This window comes from Pogoniulus pusillus, chromosome 24, assembly GCF_015220805.1.
Source record: "Pogoniulus pusillus isolate bPogPus1 chromosome 24, bPogPus1.pri, whole genome shotgun sequence".
Lineage (NCBI taxonomy): Eukaryota > Metazoa > Chordata > Aves > Piciformes > Lybiidae > Pogoniulus > Pogoniulus pusillus.
The window spans coordinates 14,746,068-14,772,854 of NC_087287.1; the positions used below are offsets into that span (position 1 = coordinate 14,746,068).

The following is a 26,787-nucleotide window of genomic DNA, read 5'->3' on the forward strand; positions in this document are numbered from 1 at the left end:
TTCAAATGCTTGATAAATTAATGATGCTGGTTTTCTACTCTGTGGCTCTTGGAATGGAAGAAGTTCATGGGGAACACTGTTCCTTTAGATACATGGCTCTACAGAAATTAATCCCTCTTGCACACTGTCCTTGGCTAATGTATGGGTTGAAAACTCAGAGTGGACATTAGAAGATAACTGTCTGCTGTTTAATAGTGTTAGCCTCCATTTCTGTTCCCTGCGTGCTCAGTAAGAAGTCACAAGAAACTGGTACAGACATTCTCTGCCTGTTTCATAGGCCTCTAGTTTAATCTTGTCACACAGTCTGCACCCTTTTGTTGCCTTACTGCTTTGGAATGTGGCTGAGGGTAATGGTTCTAGCTAGCAGTAGTACTGCACATCTTTTAAAGTCCTAAAATAAACATAGGCAAGAATAATTCAGAATGATGCTTTTAGCAAAGGAACAAAGTAAGTTCTTTGTCTATATGGCTACATGAAACATCTATCTATCATGTAATACCTGGTAAGCATGGTGATATACAGCTTGCTCAATCTGCAGAGTACTGTAACTGAGTAAGTTTCTTTTCTCTTTTCACATATCCTGCTGTGATTTTTGGGAAATTACACATATGAAAATGACAGCTGTCAGCAATAAATTGTATTTACAGCTTCTCAGAACAGCATAGTTCATCCCCTCTGAACACTTCTGAACTGAAACATTTCCTCTGGAAACTTCCAGCACTGACTAGAATCACAATTCTGTGACATGTAAAAGCAACATCAGCATCACAGGCAGATATGTCTGCTGGTGGGTATGGGTACACAACAGCACTGAGCACAGGCTCTGCACAGTCTTTCCCTTTCAAGGTCTGTTGTGAGTGGCTAACTCCTATAGATGCAAACTCTTCTCACCTTGCTATGTCTGGAAGTTGAATTATTGTAACACAGCTCACTCCACCTGAAAGCAATCAATAGGAAACAGCCTGAAAAGGATTAATATCTTAGGTTTTTAGATCTGCAGAATGCCCTTTCTTACACCTCTTTTCCCATAGAGCCCTCACCTGCCACATTTCTCACAAGAGCCCACAGTGATAGTGTATCCACTCTGGTTACAGCCTTATCCCTATACAATACATATTTATATTAAGACATTTCAAGATAAAGAGTAATTACAGAAAAACTTTTTCCATTGACCTTTGTTATGCTGCTGAAGGTGTATTTCCTAGATGCCCTGATATCACCCAAGTCATCGATAGAGAGATGAATTTCACTTACAGGGCAGGCATTATGTCTCAGATGCCTTTCTATCTATCATCAATAAACCTGAGCAATTAGACTGGAGACCGAGAATCTTCTTAAAACCCCAAACCAATATATTCTCTCCAAAAACATGTTTACAGCATTTAGAATGTACTATGTCTTAGTATGCAGAGCAAACCTAACAGTATCATATAGTCAGTTCAGAAGAGCATGGCTGGCCATAAGCAGTTTCTGCTTATGTCCTAGGAACTTCCCAGATGTCCTAGGAAGTTGCCTATCCAGGTACCTTGGCCTCCATTTCAGAGCCTCTCTCTCACTCAAGCAGACCATGTAACCTAGTCACCAGGCAGTGCCAAGGATAGCAGCTTTACTGAGCTGTTGGACAGTGACCATCATGCAGGTGTGCTGCTGACCTGCTGTATTCTGCAAACACTCAGTTACTCTGGGGAGCAGAGTGCTGTGGCCAGCAGGCTGTGCCTGCTCCTTGCCATGACTAGCTCACAGGAGGTGAGCAGGTTAATTATTGAGTACTAAGTAAATAGGTCATGATGCCAGAGCAGCTTCCTTGATATGTTTAAATTAATCAATGTTTTAGTAAAATTGTGACCATTTTACTGCCATGTAATTCCTGTGCTTCTGTCTTCTCTGCCTCGTGTAATTTCTGGTGATTACTTACTGTTTTGCTATATGGTCTAATTTTGTTCTGATTAAATGAAAATGTGGTGAGTCAGACTGAGCTAAGTAACTGTCAGACACCTAGAAGACTTTTTAGCAGAAAGGTATTCTCAAAATAAGCATTTCCCTAAGAGAAAACTTGACAAATAACCTGAACAATAACTTTCTTGAACACTACCCAGTTGATGGAAGTCTCTCCAAGCCTGATTTACATAATTTGACATAATTACAGTTATAAACACTCGAAGAAGCCTTGGAAGGAAGAATGCCACTGAAGCCTATATTTTATTGGGTGGTGTTGCATTTGGCAGCTGAACAAAACTCTGGAGCATGAAAATTTGCTTAGATGGGTCCTGATTACACAAATACATTAGTACAGGCTTCAAATGCTCAATACAAGTTTGTCCTGTACAGGCTGATACCACATGATTTACCCAGGCCTCTATCTGTTCAGCCAGCATGATGTATAATGAAAACAGCTTGTGGTGCTGCTTCCCTCCTTGTGAATGCCCATTGAATGGTTATTCTGCCCTTACGGGAGCAGTGGCCAACTGTGTATCTGACTCCACCTGCCTACAACTGAAGGCAGGCACACAACTGAAAACTCCCAAAGTAAAAGCTGTTTAAAAAAAACCCAGCAGTTTGAGACATATAAACACACACACATACATGTATGTGTACACACACCTCTAATCAAAGATTGCACTTTAGGAATAGAAACAGACCTATAGGAGGAAGACCACTGGCTGATGATGACTGTTTTCTACTCTGTCATAAGGATTTGTCTTATCATTACACTTCAGAGATGCAAAGAAGGAGGAGAATGTTATCTGGCAAATGGCTTTTCCAAAAAGATGGACAGGCTTCTATTACCTACTCGCACTGCTATATTTGTAATTCCAGAGAAGTCAGTGCGTGCCCACAGCCACAGGAAGGTGCTACAAAACCCACAAATAACTCTGGCCAGGGTCTGCATTTTCATTACTATTTCACAAACTTAAAGACTACATAAGCACCAATAATTCCAGTCTTGCTTATTTTCAGTTTTGCTCACTGTACAGTGTGGAAAATGAATTTCAGAGCTTTAAAAATGCAATAAAGACTACTCTTTTCAGATAGCTTCCAGTGTATTTGCAGAAACATTGTTTCACCAGAATAAATGGAAGTATTTCAGATGGAGTTCATCAGTTGATCTTGGCAAGCCTTGATTACTCATTAGCTTTCTTCTAGCTTACAGAAGAGACAAGGGCTGTGTACCATGCTGTATGTTGTGAAATAATGGCATTTTAATTGCAAGGGGTATTAGCAAAATCCTTTTTGAACAGCAAGCTTTTAATTATTTTGTTTGTCTGTTACTTTATCATAAGGAAACAACTAATTAGCTTTTACTTTTCATGGGCAGAAGTTTCTTTGTAGAAGATTTAAGTACAGAGTCTAGTTCAACAGCAGTGTTGCTTCACTGAGAGATTACGTTTGGAGCATGGAATGGAAATACAGATAGAAGACAAACCTAAAGTAGCTAAAAGACTACTTCTGAAGCTATCAATAGTTAAATACATTCTACTGCTGCCCCTCAATTCAGTTCTAACATAATTAGTATTAGAAAACAGCCCTAGTATTCTGTAGTAGAAACCATTAATTGTCACCGAAAGGTTGGTTACACAGAGCAATTGCTGAATAGGTGGACAGCACTGAAATGCTACTTAAATAAAGATGTTAATTATACTTTTTCACATGGTACCAGAATCGAAGTGCAGAGATGGCCACAGTGAGCCCACTCATGATGAGACTATTGTTTCAATTTGAGAGAAGGTATAATTAAAATTCTGCCCAGCAGGAGGGCTGGAAGTGAAAGCTGGGATATCTTTCTACTTTAAGGATTCAAGGTCTGCTTGAGCGTCAGCCTTTAAAGACAAAAGAGCTGTATTACTTTCAAGTATGACTGCCAATTATGTTGATTGTATGCTTTTCTGATTACTGTCCCAATGCTCTCTGCTCTAAGGTAGATGCTAAACTGTATTACCAGTGCCCTAAAATACACTGGTCACAGCTGCTGAAGTCAAAGTAAACCTAATGAATTGGCAGAAAACACCTTTGCAAACTCATGTAGATGGTACAGATAAAATGCAGGAATAAAACTACCTTAATGGTGAGCCTCAGCCCATGGGCTGGAGTACACAGCCAAACTGGCAGTCTCAAAACTGCAGAGGAGCAGCTGTGACCAGTTCCAAATCACAGTGGCTATTGCATTTTTCACAGATGCTAGCTGAGCTGTACTTGTTTTAGAAAGTGCATTTATTTATCTGAAGCAAATGACATGTCAGCACCTGACATGGTAACCTTTCAGTGTCCTAGTAAAACCTTGCCTTTCTCTGAAAGACCAAATCTGACTATCTTTAGCTTCCAACCATTGGAATCTGGTTTATCTTCAGATAACCTCTGTACATCTATGGAAACCCTGATATGCTTTATGCTTTGAGTCTTAGCTGGAGGAGTCATCTCCATGAGCATTAGATCACAGAGCACGTCTTCTAGCCTCAGAACTTAAGTGACTTCTTCCTAGTTCTCCCTTGCGTTTCCCAATCACTTATGAAGCATGGATACCAGGCCTGGACTGAGAGTCCTGTCAGCGTTCTCATCACTGTGAAACCACTTCTCAGCCTTCCCTTGCGCTTCTTTTCCTTTCACACACACACACATAAAAACATTAGTGCTTGTAAACAGGGAACTGCAAAAGTAACTCGTGATGAGACTATGATCACCGCTGCCACACCACCCCCTTTTCTAAGTTGCTACTTCAAGAAAACCCAAAAAATAACTGCTTTTTTTATCCAAATATGTCACTTGGCATTTGACTCCATCAAAATAATTTCTTTTCTCCTTCTGGTTGGGACAATTCTGTAGCAGTCACTCTACTTTAGAAACAAATAATTTGTTGTTAACTCAGAAAATTAAACACAGGATTTATTACCCCTGGAGGAAGCTGATGCTGGGATCAAATGTAAACAGAGCTTTCTGGCTCCATGCAAAGAGGGCAAGCATAAATGTGGCTCTGTTGTTAGTAAACAAACAGATTACTCACACTTTGGATACAGAAACAGAGCGTTGAAGTTTCTGAAATGTTTGCTGAGTAAGAATTACCTGAGTAAACTGCCAGTAAAGCTTCATTCTCTTGGCTTTGGCATAATTGCATTCAATGAGCCTGGGCCTGCTGTTCACATCCACCAGGCATCTGTTGTCATCATCGTCGATAGTGGGACTCAGAACACCCACATGGAGCTGCTGATTGCTTGTGTAATAAACATTCTGCAACAGGAAGCACAAACAAGATTTGTGGCCTCTGGACAGAAGCAGCACTTCTACTAAAAATGCTAATGGCAAAGATAAATTCTCTGAATTGCAGTAGGCTGACCCCACAGTGGCTCGTGAATTGCTTCTTTTCATGCAGGAGGTAACACAGCATTTTTAAAGTTGTTCTAAATTAATTATTACCAACACATAAAAGTTGGTTTGCTACTTAATGAGAAATACAAAACAAAAAATTAATGTCTCATCATGTGCCTTTTTACTTCTGTTTCACATGGTCGTGTACTGTGGGTCTTCAAAGAGCAAGATGTATGGCCTCTAGCAGGAGTGGAGTTGGGTTGAGTATTGCTAGTTCTGATCATACTGTTTATCTGAGGATAGTTAGTACCTAACTGGAGAGGTAAGAAGAGAGAACAGCAGCACAGCAGTTTGGTGGGAAGGATCTGTGTCTTTTATAATACAGACAGATAAATGAAGGTTTCCTACAAGCAAATGCTCAAATAGTTTAAAGTGGCTAACCAGAATCCAGTCTACACAATAAGAAGTTGTGCATACACAATAAAGCAGTTGGTGACAGACACATGGTAGGAAAGAACAGAATGGCCATGTTTCATGCTGTTCTCATTTGATTTTGTGTATGTCAATACACATAGACAGAAGAGCCTGGAAAATGGGATCAGACACTGGCTCTCATGCCCTCAGTGATTACACCTGTGACTGAAGGCACAAGACAAGGTATTACATCTTTTCACTCTGACTACAAACAGGTATGTGGGAGGTTTCTCTAGAAGAAAAGTAGGGGAAGGAAAATGAACTTGCCAGACAGAGTTGAAAATGTATTCCCTTGAAGATAACAGGTTACATGTAAGCTCAGAAAGATTTCACACTGGAATTGTGTTTGCTAATCACAAAGAGAATTTATTTTGCCACAATTAGATTCTTTTCTTGAGGGGACCAAGAGAAAGATGAAATGACAACATGATGCTTTAGAAGCCTGACCCACTGAAAGTAGGTATAAGGCTTTGACAACTGTAGTAGCATCAGAGTTACAACAGCCAAGAGCTGGACAGAAGAATTGGATTTATGTATCCATCATTATACTGTATCCATTCTGTGTGTCTGTAACAAAAGGGAGATGGAAATGCTGCTGTGTGTATGTGGGAATCTTCTCTGTTCATTGTTGATGTAGCTGGTTTTATATGTGTGCACTCTTATTTGTGAAAGCTCTGGTAAAATATTAAGTGCAAGCAGAAGAGAAAGCAGAGAAACAGAACAAGTGAGGGCTGATGATAGACTGAGGAGTTAAATGTAAAAACTCAGTTTCGAGTGCTGAAATCAGTCAATGCAGGGATTAATCACAGATCAGAACAAAGGGTTCTATGCAAGACATTGTCATCTGTTTACCCCTCTGGAAGACTTCTGCAGCAAATGTAAACTGACATATTTGCATAGAAGTTAATGAAGTTGCTATTAATGATTTATACTAATCAAAGGTTTGACCTCTCTTCAGCTCACAGAAATAAGAGAAATCTGAGTTAGGTGAAGTCTAGGTTCTCAGAATCTGCATAGAGAGAAATGTTGAATAGTTGAGTCATGGCTTACAGGAGGAGAGAAGGGTGGGGAAAGGGACCTATTAGAGCATGTTTCCAAAATGGCTGATTATTGCTGACTGGAAAACTTAAATTCTAAGAACTATGGAAGGACAAACCAAGACCACAGCCCGAGAGTCCATTCATAGATTAGATAATTAACATTCCTGCAAATGAAGTGAGAGCTTTAAAAAAGAGAATGCATGTTCTAGACAAACCAACAGAAACTATTTTAGGTGTATTTAAGATCTATCCAGATGCTTTTTCATGGAAAGAGACTGAAGTAGTGACACAGCAGGGCAGTGGGATCAAGATGATCTTTTGCAGCTCTTTTGCCTCTTACCTAAAATTACTGCTAGAAAAACAAGAGGGAAATTGTCACAGAATCACACAGAATCAACTATGGTTTGAAAAGACCTTTAAGATCAAGTCCAACCATTATCTAACTACAAGGGCCACTACTACACATATCCTTGAGTACCATATCTAGATGGCTTTTAAACACCTCCAGGGATGGCACTTCAACCACTTTCCTGGGCAGCCTATTCCAGTCTTTGATAACCCTTTCAGTATTGATTTTTTTCCTCATGCCTAACCTACATCTCCCTCAGCATAATTCAATGCCATTTCCTCTTGTCCTATCAGTTGTGACTTGTGAGAAGTCACCTACCCTTCAGGTAGTTATAGAGCATTAAGGTCTCCCCTCAACTTCCTTTTCTTCAGACTAAACAATTCGAGCTCACTCAGCCACTTCTTCCACTGGTCCCACTCCAGCACCTGAATGCCTCTTACACTGCGGCACCCAAAACTGAACACAGTGCTCAAGGCACAGCCTCCTCAGTGCTGAGCACAGTGGGAGAGTCAGCTATTTGTGTTCTGTACTAACGGGAAGTGATTGTTAATCCCATTTTTTAGCACACTGTCAGCAAAGTAAACAAGGTAGAAGGAATGCAAGGTAGTCATCAGTCACTGACAACAAATGATCAGGCTTCACTGTGATTCTGACAAGTCCACACTATAGCTCAGGTTTCCTTGTGCGAAAAAAGTGATGCACCTGTAAACCCTTAGGGCTGAGCTGCTTTTATTAGCTTAGTCTTCTCAGCCTTTGTCAGAGTGGGCTGAAGGTAAGCACTTCATCTTCCTATGCTCAATTCATAGTGCAACTCCACCAGCTTGTTTTTTTGATATCCGATCAGCAAAGGTTCAGTCTGAGCACCTTTCTGGGCAGAAGGAGAGTGATGACTCCGTAGGGGAGAATTAACACAATTCTGCCTGTTGGCAAAACTGTACAGAAATAGAACAATCAAATGCAATTATGCTTAATAGGGATAATTAGCAGGTTGTTGCTTATCTTTAGACAATTCACCCTACCTGCTAATGTGACTTCTGTTGTTGAAATTAGAAGAGGTGTGAAAAACCTGTCTTCTCACCTAGTGCTGGGAAAGGCACCTTTCAGCTCTGAAATGGCATGTAAAAACCAGACTGCGGTATGGTGGCTGTTAAGTCTCTCTAACCAGGTCCTTTCAGGAAGCTGCTTTGCTTACCCAGCAGTGTCGATGTCACTTATCCTGTATATTAATGACACATGCGTTAGTGTCATATCTCATAACACCGAATGGTGTTCAGGATGGAAAGCTTTGCACAACTTGGTAATTTGACTGCTGTAATGGAGAGATGGCAGCAAAAGCACATAGGACCTGCAGACCCTACTTGAGCATCCTGTTAAATTGCCCAGAAGAGTTTTCTTAAAACCTGTGGACAGTCCCTGACTCCCTTAGCCCAGCCCGAGGAGAAAAGATCAGCCAGGCAGTCAGGGCCTGGCAAACTGAAGGGTATTGCTGTGTTTCCTAGAAAATTACCAGCTTGATTGCTGTCTCCTGTAGGGCTGGAACAATAATTTTGGTGGGATACTCAGATCTTATGTGCTGTGTTGCAATGGTGCAATCCAGAATACATCCTACCTCTACCAGGAGAGCAGTGAAGGCCCAGAAAATTCCGCCAAACTTTTTCCCAGTGAAAATATTTCTTACACCTACAGGAATAAAATCTGCAGAAAAGCCCACGATGCTGTAGAGCAGCAGGAAAGGTAAACGGGCTCTGTTTCCTAGAACACAAATACACAGCTTTGTCCTCACAGCCATGTGATGAAGAGGTTCTGGTCACAAGAAGATTGCCCTGAGAGGTCAATCCCTATTGCAATTAACGTGGAAATTCCACTGACTTTAACTGTAATGAGATTTTTGGCTGCAAGTCTATTATTAAAGTTTGAAAAGCCACCAGAGTTGATAAAGACTTAGAGCTGAAGTGGGTTACCATTTGCAGTGAATTATTCATAGGAGCCAGTTTATCATGTAGCAAAAAGTTGCGGTAAGATGTTCAACTTAACACAAGATTATTATCTGAAGGATGAATTGCCAGCTCCCCACTGGAAGTTTAAAGCAATACACACCAATTTTCAGCCTAAAAGCCATTTGTAATCCTGATGGCAATGTTCCCAGATGAAATCACGCTGGAGACTGGGACATGACTCTGCATTTATAATGAGCAAGCCTAATGCTCACCACCAGCAGTATTTATTTGCTGCCCTCCTTTCAGCGTAAGAGCTACAAGGGATCAGATTCAGCCACTGCTTTGTTCCATCTGTGACCCATGTTTTCCTTCAAATGAATCCATGAAGCCATTTATTGTCAGAGGTAATATATTACCATATTAGGTCCAAAGTCTCACAACTGACTCATACTTGACTACAGCTCCAGCTAAAGAGCAGTCTGGTGGATTGCAGTAAATCCAAACTTAACTAACATTACTGTTACTTGACAGTTTATGTTCAGAGAATCACAGAATGCATTGGGTTGGAAGGGACCCATGAAAGTTATCTTGTCCAACTCCCCTAAAGTGAGCTGAGATATTTTAAACTAGATCAGACTGCTCAGGGCCCCATCAAGTTTGGCCTGGAATGTCTCAACCACTTCTATGAGCAACCTTTTCCAATATTTCACTACCCCTCACTGTGAAGAGCTTACTCCTAACATCCAACCTTAATCTACCCTACTCTAGTTTAAAACCATTACCCCTCATCAGTGCATGCTCCTGACTTCTATTCCAGCATTCTTTGTTGCAGTAAACACATGTGAATGAAAGAACTTTCCAGCTCTGATAAGAAACCTCTTGAGAGAATCCAAGTTCATTGTGAATAACACAAAAAATACAACACTAAGATAAAAATCGAGTGTTTTCCCATTTACTATTCATGTAAGAAGTGACAGGAGATAAAGGTTGTGCTATCCTGTAGCCACAATCATCAGTCTCGCTGCATTTTGTGCTACCCTAAAAAGAATTACTGCTAAGTAAAGCACAAGAACACGGACTGAGAATTACAGAAAGTTACCTCAGAACTGTAGGTCAACTCCCAGAAGAGTCATGTGATTTTCTGAGGTAGGTTCTCAGCCTGATGATACAACTTTAAAACAATTGTGATAACATTTTGTCCACGTTGATGAGCTATGAAATATGAACCTTGTCTTAGTGACGAGCTGACAAACAGCTGTACTAAGTGCAGCAACATCATAATTTAGACCTAAATGGTAAAGTGTGCAAGAAGGAAACTACTCACTTTTCACTCCTTCCCTTTGGTCTTCAGATTCATCTCCTGAATTAACTTACCAGCATACCAGTTATTGACCTATTGCTCTTCTTCATGCCCATGCACTAATGAACTTTCAAATTCAGAGCAACAGTATTTGATAGCAACAAAGCCAATGTGCTGAGAAATCCCAAAATTTTAACAGAAAAACAACAAGAACTCCATGCCAGACTTTTTCATTTAGATTCATGAACTTACATTGCAGCAGAATACTTAATTCTGGTGTTGCCTACTTTGGTATTCTGCTTTGGTTTTCTTTAAGACAAGCAAAGAAAAGTACTCTTCCTTAAGCTCCACTTTTTAAATGAAATAGAATGGCCAGTTGTTGTTTTATATATCGTTTCAGTACTTACATTCATATTTCACCTAATGCTGGTAACTACAGAATTAACAAGGCTTGGATACGTTTAAATTTTACTTGCTTCACTTCATAAAGCTTCTCTTAGTTTTGCTCTTATCTCTGCACAGGGAGAGTTTCACCTACTCAGTTGCCTTCAGCAGCAGTTTTAACCTCCCGCTTGAATTCCTAACCTCTCAGTGCCATGTGTTAAATAATTATACTCTAAAAGTCTTATAAGTGTTATTAACTCATAAATTAGTCTGGAATGCAATATGGCAACCCGTGAGATGCGCAGCACTAGCTGTGTGGAGCACTAGTAATGTTCTAGTCTGTCAATGACTACTTACAAAAACCTCTGCAGTGCAGCAGAGAATCTCAAACACCAAAACAAGGAAAAGAATTATAGTTGTTTAAAGGCAGAAGCATGAGAGAAGCACTTGCACAGACAACATTCTTCAGTTTTTAGACTCTTGCATGGCTTTAGGAATTGTATGGCTGTGACCTATCACCATCTGGGAACTCCTACTTAAAGATTTATGTTTGTGGGTGTATTGTGTGACTGCAATGTCTTTACCACTGAAACTGCAGTTTTCTTACCAAGCTCTGCCACTTGAGCTGCTCACTGGACACTTCTGTAGGCCTTTCCCATGTTAGAAATAGTTATTTGTCAGAATAAATCCCTGACACTGTTGGAAGTTTGCAGAGATGTTCCCTCAAGTTTCCACGTCATCCACAGTTTATAACTACACAACAGGCAAATACTACCTATGGCTCACTTTCATGCTCAGTAGCATTATTTTTAATAACCTATAACAAATGAAATCTCTGCCAGGTTTAGTTGCCACACATTTAGTATTTCAAAGCACCAGTGGCACTTTGTCATGATATGAATAGAATCTCAAACATCTGATGTCTATGCAGTGGTTTCCCTTACTTTGACTGCAGAGTCAACTCACAACAGTTTATTCATTTAGGATGAGTTTGAATACTGATGATGCCTACATGACTGATAACCAGGAAAAGAAAGAACACCTGTACCATTCTTTGCTGTATTTTCTGTCATCATCAGTTAAACTTTTCTCTTTTTGTAAAAGGTTGAAGGGTCCTTTACATTGCAGTTTTAAGTTTGTGCTAATTGCTTTAACGAAAGAGGGCCTGTGGTATGGTTATTCAATGGATAGGAGTGAGAGTGGCAGGCTGCTGCAGCTCTCAATCCCATGGAGAGCAAAGCAAAGTTATTCAGTGTTCCCACCCTGGCACATTCAGTAGTATTTCACCTCTCACATAAACTTAAGTCCATTAAGCTGAAGAAAATAATTTCTGATATATTAAATGGACAGCATCAAAATCAAGGCAAACCCTTAATTACAGTTGTCTACAAACCCCAAAACCATTATTCCTTAGTTGTAGAGGATGCATTTCAAGCAACAAAGTCTATTTCAACTATTTGTTTCAGTCTTTATTGTTGGTTTCTCTGGGGAGACCAACAGAAGAAGTATCCAACTCAACTGTATCCAAAAAGAGAATTTCTTTCCTGAAACATTTTTAAGCCTTCCAAGGTAAATGGGAAATATATGTGCTGTAATAGAAATGGCACTTTTCCTGCCCCCTAAATGCCTTGAAGTGGTGGCTTCACTGTTTGCAGGGTGACAGCAAGTGACACAGAGAAAGAAGCCAGCATCTAGCACTTAAAAGAAGATCCTGTATGCTGTGGCCTCATGGAAAGACTGTAGCTTCGATCCTGCCTGTGTTCATGAATAAGTTGCAAAGTTCACAAAGCTGTGCAAATAAAATTGAAATGTCTCAGGCTGTAACACTGTGCTCACATCCCAGAGATTCCTGCTCTCTTCTGCTTTTCTGGTCCCCAAGAAAAGGGCAAAGAAAAGCATCCCCTGATACATTTTCATGACTGAATCTCTAGTGCTAATGATACGTTTTAAAGGGAAGATGGAAATGAGGAAGTACACTAGAAGTAAAGACACATCAAGACTTCTTACCGCAAGTACTTAGCTTTCAAAAAGACTTTCTAGACTAGGAATGAATAAATAAATAAAGCTCTTTAAAAAGCAGAAAATTGCTTTCATATCAAGTAGGACACTCAGCCAATTCAACTGTGCTAGCTGTGTAGGAAGTCTTACTATGCTTGGCCAAGTGAGCTTCATTTCTCCTGTGATGAAAAACACTGATAACTTCATACCATGCCCCTTGCACAAATCAGGTTGTAAACCTTGGCAAACAAAAGAAAGAGTCAGTGCTGTAATATGCAAAGGTACACTGGTTAATCGTGCAAATAGCACAATACCTCCCTCGTATTTTCATTCACTAGTACTTGATTTCTGGGGCCTTTGCTCATCCTGTGAAGGCTTCATAGAAACAGAGGCCTTACAGGTACCCACAGGCCAAGCGGGAGAGGCTCAATGTTTATGAGTAACAGCTTATGAGGTAGATGAGGCAGCAAAGTAAAACAAACAGTTCTGAACCTAGGCTGTCTAAATGACCTTCGAGTACAACAGGGAGTAGCTAAAGCTATGCTAAGCTTCAGGCTGCTGAGCTATCACTAGGCTGTGAGGCTAAGCTGCCTTCATCATGAAAGGCAGATTATTTCACTGATTTTCTCCTGCATTTTCTGCATCTCTTAAGAGCCTTTATTTTATTATCTGCAGTAGATTTAGCCTATAATGGTATCTGTAGGACACAGACCTAAAGAAAAGAGCCCTCTGTTTAGAATTAATACTAAAACTAAGCACATCAGTCACTCGTTACTAAGAGTCACTGAGTATTTGCAATATAAATAATACAGTTCTTTCAAGTAAGTTCATTTTACAATGTTGTTTTCATCTAAACCAACAAAAATTAAGGAAATTAGGTATCCTGCAGAGTACTAATCAAGTATGTCACAGATCTGGCAGAATAGCTTACTTGACAGTTAATATTTAAATTTGCCTTAAGCACTGAAGAAGGTCCCAATTCTCACAGTCCCTATTTGCAAACACAGTTATTCCTGTGACCCATCATATTGAAATTAAAAAAAATATAATCTGTGATAAAAAAACCAACTTGATTGCTCCAGATGGTCTAAAGGCACCAAAGTCATAGCTACTAACAAGGAACAGGTTAAATATGATGTTTACATCAGACCTAGTATCATGGTTAGACATAAATAGATACATACAACCATGCTGAGGCAGCCACTGCCATATTTCTGCAGCACTGATTCCCTGGTGCTTACGTAACACTGACATCACACATACTTCTGAAGTCACCTGCTGTGTTCTGATATGCTGAAAACACTGCAGGCACACTACAGCATGGACAACTTCTATCACCTTGTGCTGCTACACCAATGCAATGGTATTAGATGATTTTTGCTGCAACAATGGAAATATGTTGAGTGTTAGCATAAAATAGATGAGACCAACACTCAATCTGAAATTCACAGCTCTGATTCACCATCATTGTCATCATCTCCTTCTTACATACCATGTTCTTTCTGTGCTTGCCCTTTGGTCACAGACCTCCACACTTGATGCAAATCAGAATGATCCATAAAAATTCTGGGTTTATTGTGGTAACCATCTCAGTGTTCTCCAGCTGTTTGATTTAAACTTCCTGTTGTTTCAACAAACCCTGTGATTTCATATGCTGTACTGCTATTTTTATCCTCCCAAACTGCTGCAAACTCATTAGTGAGTCAGTCAGTGCAGACCTCACAATTTTAAGGCTAATTTCAGAGTCTGAAAGTACTAAAAGTAAACAGAGAATGGAAGATGCATGCTGAATACATCACTGCATCTTTAATGCAGCAAGAACAGCAAAGCTCCGGTGTTCACCATCAGTGCAGTTCCCTGCTAAACAAACACAAAGTTAATACTCTAGTAACATCTGAAAAATGCATCCATCAGCTTTTCCACTTGATTGCTCTAAGCCTTTATGGAGACCCAGTCTGGCATAGCAGAGCTAGCGCCGTATCATTTGGTTAATCACAATTCAAAAGACAAGTATGAAAAAAACCCCAAACCCGCAGCTATTTTTAAAGCTGTGAGGTCCTTCACCCTATAAAAGTGTGATAAATCCCTGATTTCTTTAAAGGCACACCACTCTTCTTCTACTGTAACAATCAGTGTTACTTCTGTGCATTCTGAATTGAATCAAAATTCAAAGAGTGCTGGCTGTGATTGCCACTCAGCTGACAAGTTAATAGCTTTAAGAGCCAAAGAGGGCCATTTGTTTTTTTTTGGGCTTCCATATGCTATGGACTATATACTTCCATCTGCTTGCCTCTTACTTGTATCCTATTTAATTATAGTTTCCAGAATCGTGTTGGCTTGGATGACTTCAGCAGTTATTGTCACTTCTCCTTGTAATATCTAGTCATCTGCTCTAACGTGAACGTGCACCTTACTCCTTATCTGTATCCAGTTGCATTCAGTTTCTAGTCACTGGTTCTTGGGGAAAAAAGCTAAATTAAAGTCTCTAGTATCCCATGTTTTCTTTTTGGGGAGAACTTTTCAATCTGGAAATACAACTCTTGCTAAAAGCTAGTTAGAGTGAGGAGTTCAAGTAAACAATAAGACAAACATGGCTCTCTTCTTGGCCTACAAATCAATGCAGACTTTTTTCAGCTACTCATAAATATTCAATGATGATTTTATGCGAACAAATAATTTCTGATATTCTCTGTGCTTCCTGATTGGAAAAATGATGGCTAATGAGCAGGAGAAGAAAAAAATCAACACAATGTTCGCAGAAACACACTGCAGATACAATCATTCCATAAACATTTCTGCAAAGCCCTACTCTGCAAATGGTGAACAATGACAGAGAGAAACTAAGCTGAACTGATCGGAATTTGAATGAATGCTGTGGAAGTAATATGGCTCGTGTAATTGCAGAGGGAGTTAAATATGCTTTCATGGGGACTGAATTTGGTCCATGAATTCTAAATGAGCCAATGGATGACTTCAATTACTGGAATGACATAATAAAATTATCAATAAAACATAAAAAATTACGAAGTGAATCTTCCATCTATGGTAATAACTACCTTCTCTAACAGTTATTCACATTCGGTCAGGAACCTGAGAAACAAAACCCTGACCTTCAGAACTTCAGCTCTGATGAAGTAACAGATGAGACAGTGTCACATCAATCAAAAGAATGTTTCAATTGACAACCGTCCAACAATTACTACAACATCAATCTCCAAGTGCCATACATGTGTTCCAGTAACTATCTTGGGCTTATGCTGAATTTATATTTTAAGTGACAATTGGTTTTAAAAACTGTTGATTGAAATGACAATTTGCAATGAGAAAAGACATCCTTAAAATATAGATAACTAATGATTGCTACATAATGTGCAATTTTCATCTATTTCAAATTAATGTGCTCATAAAATATGAAATAGTACTAGATTATGAGACACTTGCAGGTACCCAACACAGCTGCTTTATTTCTGCAAAGGCATTCATTAAAAATATTTTCAAGGTAGCAAAAGAAAGCCCTGTCCTTTTTTGATTGTGCTATAGATTTCTGAGATAAAAATCAGGTAAGTATGGACATTTTCACACCTGTTCCACCTTTCAGAGAAAGACTGTTCATTGAAAATGGGAAGCTAATTCCATTGTTATTGCCAGGTTGTGGACAGAAATTATAGCTTCTAGCAAGTTCTCAGCTGCTGTGCTATTGGTCACAAGCCAGTGAATACAACTTCACTGATGCTGAGCTACAAGCCATACTCCTTTCTGAAGATACTTGGTTCCTCTGCAGCAGTCTTTATGACTTTCAGCAGGTCTAGTACCCACAGTAAGGAATACCACTCAGCATTCCATACTAGAAGTACTCATTTGCAAAGGACCTGAGTGAGATCTCTGAGTGATCCAACTTCATGCTCCTAGAGCAGTGTGTTAACCATCCACTGCAGAAGTCAGCAGCAGCCTCAAAACCACAGCAGCCAGTGTGGTTTTGGGGGCGTTAACTCCAAAGCCTCTTGGTGCCAGCTCACTGCATGTGTGTAACAGACTAGCTGTAAGCCTGAACCACGTATAAAAGGCAGTGTCACATTTAATCATAGAATCAACCAGGTTGGAAGAGACCTCCAAGCTCATCCAGGCCAACCTATCACCTAGCCCTGTCCAATCAACTAGACCATGGCACTAAGTGCCTTATCCAGCCTTTTTTTTAACACCTCCAGGGATGGCAACTCCACCACCTCCCTGGGCAGCCCATTCCAATGGCAAATCACTCTATCTGTGAAGAACTTCCTCCAAACATCCAGCCTATACCTCCACCAGCACAACTTGAGACTGTGTCCCCTTGTTCTGTTAAGCCATCTTTAGACGGCTTAGTGTTCAACACAAAAAGCACAGAGCTTGAATCCAAAATTTCAACCCCTAACATCCTATGATCCTATGATCCAGAAACTCAGCAAAACTACCCATACAAAAAATTACATACTTTGACACAAGAAAAAGCCCAAACTCCTGAAAATATATGTGCATTTTTATTTCCCAGATGAGAATAGTTTTGAATTATTGCATAATATTCCGGATAACAACTCTAACCTCTTCTAAATTAAAACACTACATGAGAACTTGAAATGCTCTGATAATTTAAAATTCTTAGGCATTGCACTTGCTCACAACAGTTTGTTTCAATTACATTTTCAATGCCTTTTGTCTTTTTTTTCATTACAGATATTCTGGGAAAATTGCCTTAAAAAAGTGAACTAAGGAGGGTAGTTCTTACAGTGACCATCACAAGCTTAGAAACCACAATCTGAGTCTTAGAAAATGCAAGAAATCAAAGGATGACAACTTTACATAGCCTGAAAACCAACTCCTTTGATATTCCACTTACCCTCTTTTCCTGCATCGGCCTCACCTATTTAACAAAATGCTGAATGAACAGTTTCTAGTCCCACTACAGAGACAGTAGATATTTGCTGCTCTCCTTCTGTATCAGTAACAAGCATAATAACAGTGGACAAGATAACCAAAGAGGAAAATGATGCTAAAGCAGGATTTAGTCATATCAAGAAGCAAGATGACACCGGCCACCGCAACTCAGAGCAAAGTACAACAATCACAGCAATGCAGAAAACATGTGAGATACTGGTAACATGATACACGAAGTATGAAGTGGAAACACTTTATAAATTATTATTGAAAAAAATAATCTAGGAAGAGCCTGCTGTAAAAACCACCCAACTGAAAAAGCCCCAGGTCTGTGAGCTGTATGGCACAGGAGAGAACAGAGGTGGTAGTTTAGTCCTACTTTTTTTGTGCACAAGTGTTCTCTGTGGTCCTCTGTGTACTTTGTGCACTCTACAAGTTTGCTTACTGCTGTTTTTTGCTGATGTGATCCATTACTCTCTTCTGCCGTAATGTGATGAAAGCTAAGTTTATCAAATCTAGGTAAATTACATCAGAATTTTTGCCAGTTGAAGTATCTAGTGTCTCTGTAGAAGGCCTGCTTTATTAGGCTTTAGTAGGCTTTCTAACTGAACATCTTTGATAGCACTTCCTGAGTATGCTTCTGACATTACTTCTGATCAGCATTTGCAATCTTCCCTCCCATTAAAGGTCATCTTATGCCTCTCTAATCTTTCCAGCACAACTTTTCATGGACGTAAAAGTGCTGCTGTGGAATATTCAATGACACAGCTATCTTAAAAGAACTCTTATCCATTCCAAGATGGGCATTGCCCCTTTATTTAGGAGAGTGGATGATGGAACAGACATGGCACAGAATAGGCAACTCCCTTTATTCCTCTTATATGTTGAGGCTTGGGTTTTCAAGTGCTTTTTCAAACACACATCACCTGTGGCACTGGCCAAGTTACCTCTGACTCTTTTGCTGCAGCTACCTGCATAAAACAAGCCATCATTTCTCAGTGAGAAATATGCTTATTTATTAGCTAATATTAATTGAAAAAGATGTTTTTTTTCTTAGTGCCTTCTTGCCTTTAAGTTCTTGATGTTCTTTCTTCTGGTCCTAAATATTCATGGCACTCAAAAGAACTGAACTACTTCTGGAATTCTTGCTTTTCAACTTAAGCTCAGGTCTTGGAACCTGAATGTCAAGATTATACTTTAGCCAGCTCTCTGCTTTCACAGCTTATAGTAGTATTTTTCTTTGTCATTATTCATATTCACATTCAGCAGTAATCCTGCACACTCCACAAGAAGATAGATTTCAAAAGCATGTAAGACATTTCTAAGTCTTTTAATTCTAGGTCAACCTATCAAAACATAGAATAAATTCCTCCAAAAGAAAACCATTTCTCCAGAAGTACCTAAATACTCTATGCTCCCAAACAAGAAAAATCAGTGTTGGTCTTAGGAAAAAAAATAACTGCTTTTAAACTGTTTAATTTCACTATGGTTGGAGTTTCAGTTCTCTCAGTTCTCACGGGCATACACAATGTTTTTGCACTCCATAGTTTCAAGCACAAAAATAAGCATCAATGGCCATTCTATTATTTGCAAAATGAGGGATGTGAAAGATATTTCCTCTCATCCAGAAAAATGCAGTTCTCCAGCTTGTTTTCTTTGCTTTTATTTTTAATCAGTGCAGTGTGGTGCACAAAAGCCCTATCCTAGGTCTGAAGCCTGAAGATGGACCTCTTGTGCTCACTCTTGAATTCAGAATGATCAGACACATACTTGTACATAAAACAACACCTCCAATTTTCACTTGTGAATGAACAACTCTTTGATTTCAGAGAATCTCTCCTACCAGGCAATAGGTACTGATTTTGGATGAGCTAAGCAATACAGAAGACTGGGTAACGGTGGTATTACCTCTATCAACAGAAAGCCTCTTGAATCAAACCACAGCAAGTACAGAAATAATTTACTCATGGAAAATGGTTCAGTACAAAATTTACTCCAAAACTAGAAATCAGATTAATGGATTCTTTCTTTGGAAGTAAAAAAAAGATAATTTACTCAGAATCAAAGTTAAGAGAAAAGATTGAAAAAAGGAAAATATACAGTGTGAAATGATGCATTACAGCCTTCCTCCACAGCACATCTCCAGTAAGAAGCTAGGCCAAGGAAGGACTAGTTGGTTTTGGAAACCTTTGAAACACCCCTGTAGCTTCTTGGTGCGCCTACTATAAATGCATCTCTGATGCACAGACTCTGAAGAGGCTGCAGCTTTGAAAATGTGTTTACTAGGTGTAGTTTCTCAGGCATACATCAGAAAAACTCTCCACTTTGAAAGGGATTGCAAAAAATTAACACCAGACTTACTTCCATTGTAAACAAGGTCACAGTTTCTATTAACTTTACTATGATCAAACCCCAGGATTTATCCACTGAAAGGAATGAACAGAAATATAAATAGCCTCAATGAACTACTCAACAGGAATGTTTTATGTAACACATTAATTGCCATAGCAAGTAGGCCCTTTACTGCACATGTTAAAAATTAGAGTTCATTAATGCTTATAACCAACCTTTCTAGGCAGTTTCACTAAGTCTGTAACTTTATCTATTACTTGGACCTTTACTCAACTGAGTAACCCTGATTAAAAAAAAAAAGAAAGAAAAAAGAAAGCATACATAAAGCTGGTGTTAGGCCCTGTGCTTAGATTATTCCACAAGACCTAGTGAAAAAGTCAGTGGAAAACAATGCCTGGGCTGTGCTTGGTCAGATGTAGCCACTGGAAGAACATCCAGTGACGCACAGAGCCCAAGGCAGGGACACTAGGAATCAGGCTGACCAGCTGAGCTGCCACTCTCTTGATGCAGCTGCTCCATTTTGCATGAATAGCGCCATACTCACTTTGGCTGTACAAAGAGAAGAGTGACTGCTCTCTCTGCATCATGGTGTGACATCTCACTGCAAACTATCTGCACCAAGGTGTGATTGGATGTTCAGTTTCTCTTTGGCACTCTGCGTGTGTCTGCACACAGAAAATAGTCACCATAAACCAGGTAACTACTAACTTCAGACCAGTGCTTTAGCAGAACCTTAGACAGGAATGGCACTGTGCAGAGCAGATGTCAGACCAGCCTTGTGCACAGACATTGCATGTGTCTAACATTTACCTTGAAGACAAACATGAGCACAGTCCCTGAGCTTGTGTGTGACTGACAGCTGTTAAAACAGCTGCTGTGTGGCTTTCTATTGCTTAAGAAAGACTCTCTGAAAGTGCTTATTGTAGACACCTCATCTTCAGGGCAGTGATTTTTCAAGTTTGAAGGGTCAGTCATCAATACATGTCAGCAGATTTTGTTCTGTTCTTCCTTATTGCCTAACAGTCACTGAAACGTGCTTGTATCAGCATCTATTAGATGTGGACTCTTCTGTTTAACTATTTTCCTGCACAGTCTCAATTTGTGATGCTTATGTCTTTTACATCCCTCCTCCAAGAACACGATCCTTCTGTTAATCTCTGGTTTTCTGAAACGTTCATATTTCATTGTACTTCCTTACTGCTGCATTGTTGGCCTACAATAATTGCAATTTCACTCAAGTTTAATTTTTGGCAGTAGGAGAAAAAGAACACCACCAGCTCAGGATCTGAGTCATCACAGCTATACACTGTCCTGAAACTTCAGGCACTCCTTTAGCTACAACTTTTCAGGACAGCAGTACAGTGGAGCTCATTTGGCAGCAGCATTAGGAAAAGCAGTGGCAGTATTCAGTACTTCCACAGTTCTTTCTTTTAGAGCAAATGGAGAGATGTCACGAAAAGCCTGACCAGTAGTAAATGATACAATCACTTTTTGTCTGTCAGTTTCTCCTTACAGAAGAGTATGCATACTTTGCATACACAGAAAGCCACTCCTAGGAGTTTCTGCATGCAAAGTCCCTTTGCATTCATTCTGACAAAGCACATGTTCTTCTGCTGGCTTTCCTGGTATTGACGATTTTCCAGTACAATATGAATTTCATGAGGCACAGAAGTCTAAAGAAAATTTTAACACTGTAATGGGCCTATTAAATTTAAGGATCAATTTTGAGATGTTTATATTTGCCATGCCTCGCTAACCTGAAGATCACACTAACTTTACTCTAGAGATGTCTACATTATTAATTTAAAATAAACTGACATTTCCCCCTCTCCCCAAAGCATTTCCAAAGCAATTATTTATTTTTTATAATTGTTTGCTGAACATCCTGAATTCTTCCCCCTCCTGGGTTTTACAGACTGGACTAATAACAGTGTTTGTGATCAACTCTCTGCTTTGTTGCTAGAATAGAATGCCTTCAGTGACAGCCATTTTAGATCATATATATTGGTTATAAATCAGCAAATACCTGTGTAGGAACAGCCACTGTGCTAAGAAGTTTCACTGAAGAATAACAGTTTTTTACAAAAATAGAGATGAATAATATTTTAAAAGGAGCACTCATGAATCCTACAAAGAGTGTTTAGAAGTTCATAGGATTTTTGGTAGCTGCAGTTTGCAGTACTTCACACACTGTGCTTCGAATACAACATTAAGCGTTCGGGTCAGTCTCACAGCATGCACTGGCACAGCCCTACTTGTTGGCATGACTTCCTTTCATTGCCTTCTGCAGAGATGCAATAATTCATACTAGGTTGGGCTGCAGTCATCCGTTTCTGAGGGTCAGTTCTGCAGTCTCTTGCGACAATATGAAAGGATATGAATGGATGTCCCTTCTCACCTGCATTTCTTTTGTAGCAGTTCTCCTCATCTAGTTTTCTGACCCTGCTCTCAACCTGAATTTCTCAAAATCTAACTGGTTTGTATTGACTTTCACATTCTGGATGAGCTTCATGGTTTAACTGTTTATAAACTGAGGAATATATGAGCTAGAAGCTACTGAACAAGGAAACACAGAAGTGCCCATTATCCCCTCAATCACAAGCATTTTCAAGGTAGATCTGCACTTAAAATATCACTTCAGTGACTAATGGCACTTGTTTACTGAAATAGTTATAAAGTCTCTAATAGTGTGATGCTTCATTCTCAGCAAAGAACCTTCCAAATTATCACTCGGGAGTAGTTTTAATGCAGACTGTCATCAGTCTGCCTTCAAGATTACAGCAGCCTTCAACAACAACAAACATCTAGTGAAACAGCAGCCTTCAACAACAACAAACACCTAGGCTCAAGTTCCCAGAATTAGGAAGAGAATGCAGTCAGGCCTCAGGCATGTACTCACTGCAGCTACAAGCAACCATCTTTTCCATGCAAATGGAGGCAGTGCTGGAAGTAGTTCTTTTAAGGCCTAAATTTATGACTGAATTGTAGCTTTGCTTCAGCAAGTTCAAGAATTAAAATGGTACCTTTATCCTTTTCTGCATGAACCACACACACAAAAAACCACAGCAAACCCTCAGAACTTCACATGTACTTTGTATTTTGTACAGCTTTGCCACTACTATTACTCTTTCTTCCCTTCTTTCCTTTACATTTATTTCCTTTCACTTTCTCGGTTACTGCCAGTCCACTTCATCTGCCAATTTTCCTATTTCCCTGTGCCATCATACTGAAGGGGGATGGCTTCCCCCACCATCTCCAGCTGTTGCCTCTATTTTTCTTTGGCCCAAACCAACTGCGGGCTGCTGTGCCTTGCCGCTGAGCTGTTCTTATGCAGTAAAAGCAACATGATTTCTACCACCACTGAACAGCATAGCAGGAACCTATTGTAACTACTGCTGTTAACTGTTTTACCATCTTGTGTTTGCTTTGTTAGCTATTTAGCTATTTTAATAGTTGCAGAAGTCAGTTTGTTCAGCTGCTCTAAGAAGCAGCAGTGCTGCACAGCAGATGAGGTTTGTTATGACAGGATAAGACATGTGGAAAGCCCCTTCCAAACAGCACACCAAAGGTATCAAAAGTATCTTATGGCCACGTATGATGCACATCTAATAGCTGTCCAGTACCCATGGTGACTACTACAAATAGCAGCAGATGTTCAGGTGTGACAGTGATGTCCTTGATGAGTCTGGGGCATTAGGCAAACACACTGCCTGTTTCTGTACAGATGGGAGTGGTAACAGCAGTGTTGATTTTGGACAGATAGTGACCAAAGGCAGAAATGGAAGGATGTGATACTTAGAAAGCAGTATACTCGAGCAGAGAATTGGAGGAAGATAAGCCACTTATGCTGCCACTTAGAAAGTCAAAGAAGTACTTAACAGAATATATAATTACTTGGCAATATTTTGTACTGAAATAATATCTTCATAAAGTAATAGCAATTCTGCCCTTAAATGAATGAGAACACATTGCAGGACCACTACCACTGTATTTTCCACTGCTTCAAGATGCAAATTCTCTACTCAGTGGATGGTATTGTAATTCCTTAAATGTCCAGGCTCCTAGGGACAAGAACAAAACACAGCTACCCTGGGATGCACTCTCTGAAGACAGAAGAAGGGTACAAAACATACCTAATGATGGACTCCAGATTTCAAGTGCCTCTGTCTTTTCTTGCCAAGTCAAATACCCTGCTGTGAGAAATTGCTTCTCAGCAGTATTAAGAGGACTACATTGGGATTTTCCATTTCATCCTACTATTTAATTACAGGTAAGATTTGTATCAGTTTCTTTATTTGCAGACCAGTACTACAAAATGAACACAGCTACAAAGTGTTCTAAGATATGTGCAGGAATGAACTATGGACATGCTAATGCTAGTTCTAGCAGATGTATGGAATGGATTGCCGAGAGGTTGAGGAGTCACAGATCCTGATGGCTGGTCAAAATTAAACTGGAGCTTCACAGGGAAAATTATTTCTAATCTTTTCATGGCAATATTTGAAGACATCTCCTTGCCACTCTCTACTGCTTCTAATTACGAAGCTACACAATATTGTTAATATTGTCTGCAAAAGAACAAAGTGTGAATTTTTGATGTCAGCTACACAGTCCTCTTTCTGTTGACTTTAGTGATTTCCTTCTTCTACAGAATGTGCTAAAAGGAAATAGTAGCTGTACATATAATTCTGAAACTATGACTTGATGGCAAACACCTCATCTAAGCCATTTTCCATGCAAAAAGATGAAAATCCCAACATGTATGAAAGCGGGTGGGGCTGGGGGGGAAGGAAGTTACCTCATTCAGAAAAGAAGCTACAGCAGTAACTAAGAACAGCAACTTAAACTGCATATAAGGGAATGGTTCCTGGCAACCAGATATATTAATGCACATCTAGATGCAATTGTGCAAAGCCTTACACAGTGCCAGCTCTAAAACTGTAAATGGTAAGGCTGCAACAGTAACATTCTGCACCAGAGCTAAGAATGGCACCATCAAACCCCTCAGATATACAAGCGAACCATCAGGGGACTAATCTTTTTGTCTATTTTGATAAAGACTGCCAGGTGGGCAAAATAACCCCATTACTAAGTTACCCTCATTTCACCACTGCTAGCATAAAATTAGCATCTCACCATTATCTTTTGTGCTTACTGGAGAGTTCGCTAAGATGAGAAGGAATATTTATTCCCAAGTTTCCTATGTGGTACAGGAAATGTAAATGACTGCAGCTCTGCTTAAGCAAGAGATATAATATGTGCAATGGAAATCTTGTGGGAGCAAGCCAAATAATGTCTGTTGCTGCTTTCCCTGTTACCGTCATAATCTCCAACGTACAGGAAGTCTGCTCCTGTTTTCAAAGAGATTTTTGCTCATTACTGGGATCTTGCCCATACACAGGCTTTTTGGGTGGCCGTTTTTAACATTATTAGTTACAAAATTAAATACACAGGTAATGGGAAGGGGACACAACATTGTAATTATGAAAAGAGCAGAGTCTTGTCAAGAGAAGTTTCCCTTGCCACTTTTCCCTCTGTCATTTATTTCCTGCTATCTCGTTTAAACAGAACTTCAGCTAGCATTCAAGAGTAGTTTTTGATCTGGTGAATACTAAACTGTGCTAACTGAAGTTTTGTTGTTGTTGCTGTTGTTGTTTTTCTCTTAGCTATAATTAAAATTTCTAATTGGAATTTCCAACCATGCCTGTAGTGTGTTATTATCATAGATGATGTGCCAGAAGACAGCTATGCTGTCCTCCCAGAAGATGAAGAGTAATGTCTCTGTCTCTCAGGTGAATGACACAGTTCCTGAGCAAACATTGAGGACTAGCTCAAAAACCTCCTGGAGGCGAACAGCAGTTACCACTAATTATGTGACAAATAAGCCACAGCCCATGCAGTGAGCAAGTCTGATGGATGGGATTTTCAGACATTTTTGTCTTCATCATTCATAATTTACTCAAGCATGACACCACTAGTGATCACTATTAAAGGCTCTTGGCAAAGGAGGTCAGCACAGGACACAGTTGCAGCATGTGTAACTTAACAAGGAAGCACAAAGCTGTATCTGCATTTCACCAAACTCGTATTTCCAGCTCTCTATGAGACCCAGGTATAGGGTAGAAGACCTTGGTGCTCTGTGTTTGTTTCTGAGATATCACAGATTAATTTCCTGTGTAACCAAATCTCATAACTGACAATTCCATGGGAAAACCCACATTCTGTAATCTAAGGGGTGCACAGGGGGTCGTTAGAGAAAGCAAATATGAAGGATTGTCAGAGAAAAAAAAAACTCAAACTTGGAGAGATTGTTCAGTTTCTCCAGTCACTCCCACATATACACCCTTTTCCTCTACATCATTCTTACTTCTGTTACTTTTCAGGTAGATATAATCTGCCATGTCTTTGACATCCTAGACCATGTAATCTATTTACTGTCAAGATTTACCTTAAAACACTTTCACTTATCTGCTTATACTTGATCACTTGGGGAAATGCAATATCTTAACCTTCCTGTTTGCCAGGTTAATAAATCCAGCTGCCATGAAAGAAAAGTGAAAGGTTTTAGTAATCAGAGTCTTTGGCATATACTAAAGTAAGAGGACAACAGCAGAGAAAGAAAAAAATGGAGCTTTAGAAGAAAGGCTTTCACAAGAAGAGGGTTTGGAATTTGACAGAGCTGTATTGGTGTGAAGCTGTATTGGTGTACATTTCAGATTTTTATGAAAATGAGACCATAAATATCAA

The 26,787-nt window shown here is 39.6% G+C and overlaps 1 protein-coding gene across 7 annotated transcripts in view; it reads right to left on the bottom strand.

Moving 5' to 3' along the window:
- The window catches only part of GALNT18 (polypeptide N-acetylgalactosaminyltransferase 18), a 181,033-nt gene that overhangs the window by 2,739 nt on the left and 151,507 nt on the right, over nt 1-26,787 (bottom strand). For 2 of the 7 annotated variants that reach the window (XM_064163744.1, XM_064163743.1), the window contains one exon: nt 5,056-5,220. The exons of 1 other annotated variant lie outside the window; for it this stretch is intronic. In XM_064163744.1, coding sequence (XP_064019814.1) covers nt 5,056-5,220 — 165 coding nt within the window. Of the gene's footprint in view, nt 1-891; nt 938-5,055; nt 5,221-12,507; nt 14,641-26,488; nt 26,579-26,787 lie in introns of those variants that run through there. 4 more of the 7 variants (XM_064163745.1, XM_064163747.1, XM_064163749.1 and 1 more) reach the window with 4 other exon arrangements.